The sequence below is a fragment of the Microtus oregoni genome, unplaced genomic scaffold (genome assembly GCF_018167655.1).
Source record: "Microtus oregoni isolate MIOR12 unplaced genomic scaffold, Mior012 000005F_ref0000423, whole genome shotgun sequence".
In the NCBI taxonomy this organism is placed as follows: Eukaryota; Metazoa; Chordata; class Mammalia; order Rodentia; family Cricetidae; genus Microtus; species Microtus oregoni.
This window is the reverse complement of record NW_024543064.1, coordinates 34797047-34800434: the sequence shown is the minus strand read 5'-3', so window position 1 is coordinate 34800434 and position 3388 is coordinate 34797047. Positions and strand designations below refer to the sequence as shown.

At 46.5% G+C, this 3388-nt stretch overlaps 1 protein-coding gene across 1 annotated transcript; it reads left to right on the top strand.

Moving 5' to 3' along the window:
- Positions 1-1449: 1449 nt before the first annotated feature.
- LOC121448877 (elongin-B-like) lies at positions 1450-1791 on the top strand. The gene has a single exon (XM_041653135.1). It carries the CDS (start codon positions 1450-1452, stop codon positions 1789-1791), a length of 342 nt encoding a protein of 113 aa, XP_041509069.1.
- The last annotated feature ends 1597 nt before the right edge of the window (positions 1792-3388 follow it).

The window sequence follows — 3388 nt, the reverse complement described above, 5'->3', positions numbered from 1 at the left end:
CAGGTTGAACCCCAATATCCGTGTCTGTGTTTTTGTTAATTGTGCTACAGCTTATTGAGACTTACTCCAGATTCTCTACACCTCCTCGTCCTTAGCAGCTCAGCCTGTATGGTTGTAGCAGGCTTCTTAGTTTCTGTGAAATTGAGCCATCTTCAAAACAAACAGACAACACCCAAAACTTTTCTTTTTAGCTTTGTTTTATTTTCATTTTTTGTTTTTTGAGACAGTATTTCTCTGTGTGACAGCCCTAGGTATCCTAGAACTCCCTTTGAAGACCAGGCTGGCATCAAATTCACAGAGATCTGCCTGCCTCTGCCTCTGGAGTACTGGAATTAAAGGCATGCACCACCACCACCCGGCCATCCTTTTCTTCCTATATAAGGTCTCATTTAACTCAGGATGCCCTCAAATTCACTATGTAATCGAGGATTCCTTGAATTTGTGATCCCTCTGCCTCCACTTCCCGGGTTCTGGGATTACATCTGATTGTGTCAAGAGTTGAACCTAGGTCTTTGTAAGTCCTATGTAAGCACTACTAACTGGACCATAACCAGGCCCCAAAATGCATGGTTGTTTTTGTTTGTATTTCGGGACAGGGTTTCTCTGTGTAACAGTCCTAGCTGTCCTGGAACTAGCTCTTGTAGACTAGGCTGGCGAATGCCTCCTGAGTGCTGGGATTAAAGGCGTGTGCCACCACTGCCTGGCCAAAATGCTTGTTTTTCTATCATATCTTTCGGTAATTGTAAGCCATTTTTGTGGTCTGTTCCTCTGAAACCTTAAAATTTGCAGGGAGCCACACAGCAGGTGAGAGACTTTGGCGGATGACCAGGTCCCAGAGGAGCTTTGGCAGGTGAGAGACAGAGATGGATAGGCAAGGCAATCAAGAGTGAGGTTTTTTATTTGTTTAGTGGATTGTGGAAGGGAAGGAGATAAGGGAGAGGGCAGAGGAGGGGAATGCGGAGAAACAGGCTGAGAGAGAGAAACAGAGAGAGGATGTAGGGGGGAGAGGAGAGGAGAGGGATGAGAAACTACCTCTTAGAGAGGGAGGAAAGGGAGAGCTTGCAGGCAGGAAGCAGAAGGAAGATTCTCCTGCCTCTGTAGACTTGGGAGGGCGGGGCTTGTCTCCTGAAGGGACAGGACAGACATTACATTTACAAAGGGAGTTCCAGGTCAACCAGGACAGCTATACAGAGAAACCCTGTCTTGAAAAAACCAACAACAAAAGCTCAGTGTGTGGAAGGATTGAACTCCAAGTTTTCTTCTCACCTCCACATGCTCACTATGGCTCAAGTACCTGATTCCTCTAACTAATAAATGCAGGTTTTAATACAAAACAACCTTTCTTACATCCAACCCAGGGTGAGTTTTATTTAATTTGATATTTTAAAAACAGGATCTCGGGACTGAGCGTGGCTGTGCTGGAGCGTGGAGCCAGAAGCAGTCTCCGGGATGGACGTGTTTCTTATGATCCGGCGCCACAAGACCACCATCTTCACGGATGCCAAGGAGTCGAGTACCATATTCGAGCTGAAGCGCATCGTTGAGAGCATCGTTAAGCGGCCACCAGATGAGCAGCGGCTGTACAAGGGCGACCAGCTCCTTGATGATGGGAAAACTCTGGGCGAGTGTGGCTTCACTAGCCTGACAGCAGGGCCAGAGGCCCCAGCCACAGTGGGCCTGGCCTTCCGAGAGGATGATGTCTTCGAAGCCCTGCACATTGAGCCCTTCTCCAGGCCTCCAAGGCGTCCATATGCGATGAAGCCACAGGATTCTGGAGACAGTGACAATTAACAAGCTGTGTAGTGAGGGCACAAGACCCACCCCCCACCCGCAGAGACCCAATCCTTTAATAAAGATTTGGCTGTCAAAAAAACAAAAAACAAAAAACAGGATCTCATTATGTGTACTTGGTTGTTCTTAGAACTCACAGTGTAGATCAAGCTGGTCTCAAAGGCAAGTGGATCTCTTCCTTCCTTTGTCTCTTGAGTGCTGGATTAACGATACATGCGACTGGGCCTGGCAACTTTAAGTATTTCATTTATTAATTTGTGTGCATCTATGTGTGTGGTAGCTTATGTCTTAAGGCTGCTCTAAGGTAGAGGTCAGAGAACAGCTTGCAGGAGTTGGTTCTCTCCTACCATCCTGTTAAAAAAAAAAGAGGTGGGATTTGCCCCAGGGGTGGTGGCCTATGCCTTTAATCCCAGCACTCTGGAGGCAGAGGCCTTCGAATCTCTGAGTTCAAGGTAAGACTGGTCTGGTCTACAAAGATAGTTCCAGGACAGATAGGACTAACAAACAGAGAAACCCTGTCTGGAAAACAAAAAAAAAAAATGGGATTCAGGTTGTCAGCAGGTGCTGTTATTCTCTCTGCTGAGTCTATCACTGGCCTTTGTGTTTGGTAGGGTTGTGTGCTTATTCATGCCTTCACTGCCTTTTATAGATAGTAAACATTTGTCAGAAAGCCAGGTGTGTTGGTGCATGCCTTTATCCCAGCACTTGGGAGGCAGAGACAGGTTTCTGAGTTCAAGGCCATCCTGGTGTATGAAGCAAGTCCCAGGACAGCCAGGGCTACACAGAAAAACCCTTCTCTGAAAAAACAAGAACCAAACCAAAACAACAGTTAAAAGAGACAGAGGAACTGAAAGAAGGGTCAGTAGTTAGAACACTTACTGCTCTTACAGAGGAACCGACCTTGACTTGCAGCACCCAGGCATTGCAGTACACAACTGCCAGTAACTGTGGCTCCAGGGGAACTCATGCCTACACTCATGTGCACAGACACGTGCATATACAACTTCATACATGGACATGTACACTCTACACCTTCACAAAGGTACATACATGTCATTTTTACATATATAGTAATAATTAAAATGTAGTTGGTCATGGCAAGCCACGAGAACAGAAGCCACAGTCTGGGCCTTTTCCTTTTTCAGAATTTCTTTTTTTGGATTTTTCGAGACTGGGTTTCTCTGTAGCTTTTTGGTTGCTGTCCTGGAACTAGCTCTTGTGGACCAGGCTGACCTCGATCTCACAGAGATTAGCCTGCCTCTGCCTTCCAATTGCTGGGATTAAAGGCATGTGCCACCACCGCCCGGATCTTTTTCAGAATTTCTAAAATGTATTAATGGAGTCCTTACACACATGTACGTTCTCCCATTCATGTTAGCTGCCTGGTGTCTAATGCTACTTTAGCATATAAGAGGGTCTCACCTGGATAGAGGTGGGCGGTCCTTGGGCTTCCCACAGGTCAGGGAACCCTGATTGCTCTTTGAGCAGATGAGGGAGGGGGACTTGATCGGGGGAGGGGGAGGGAAATGGGAAGCAGTTGCAGGGAGGAGGCAGAAATCCTTAATAAATAAATAAATTTAAAAAAAAACAAAAGAGG

Excerpts from the sequence above, each read along its gene's own strand:
- LOC121448877 (XM_041653135.1), top strand. The coding sequence starts at position 1,450 with ATGGACGTGTTTCTTATGATCCGGCGCCACAAGACCACCATCTTCACG.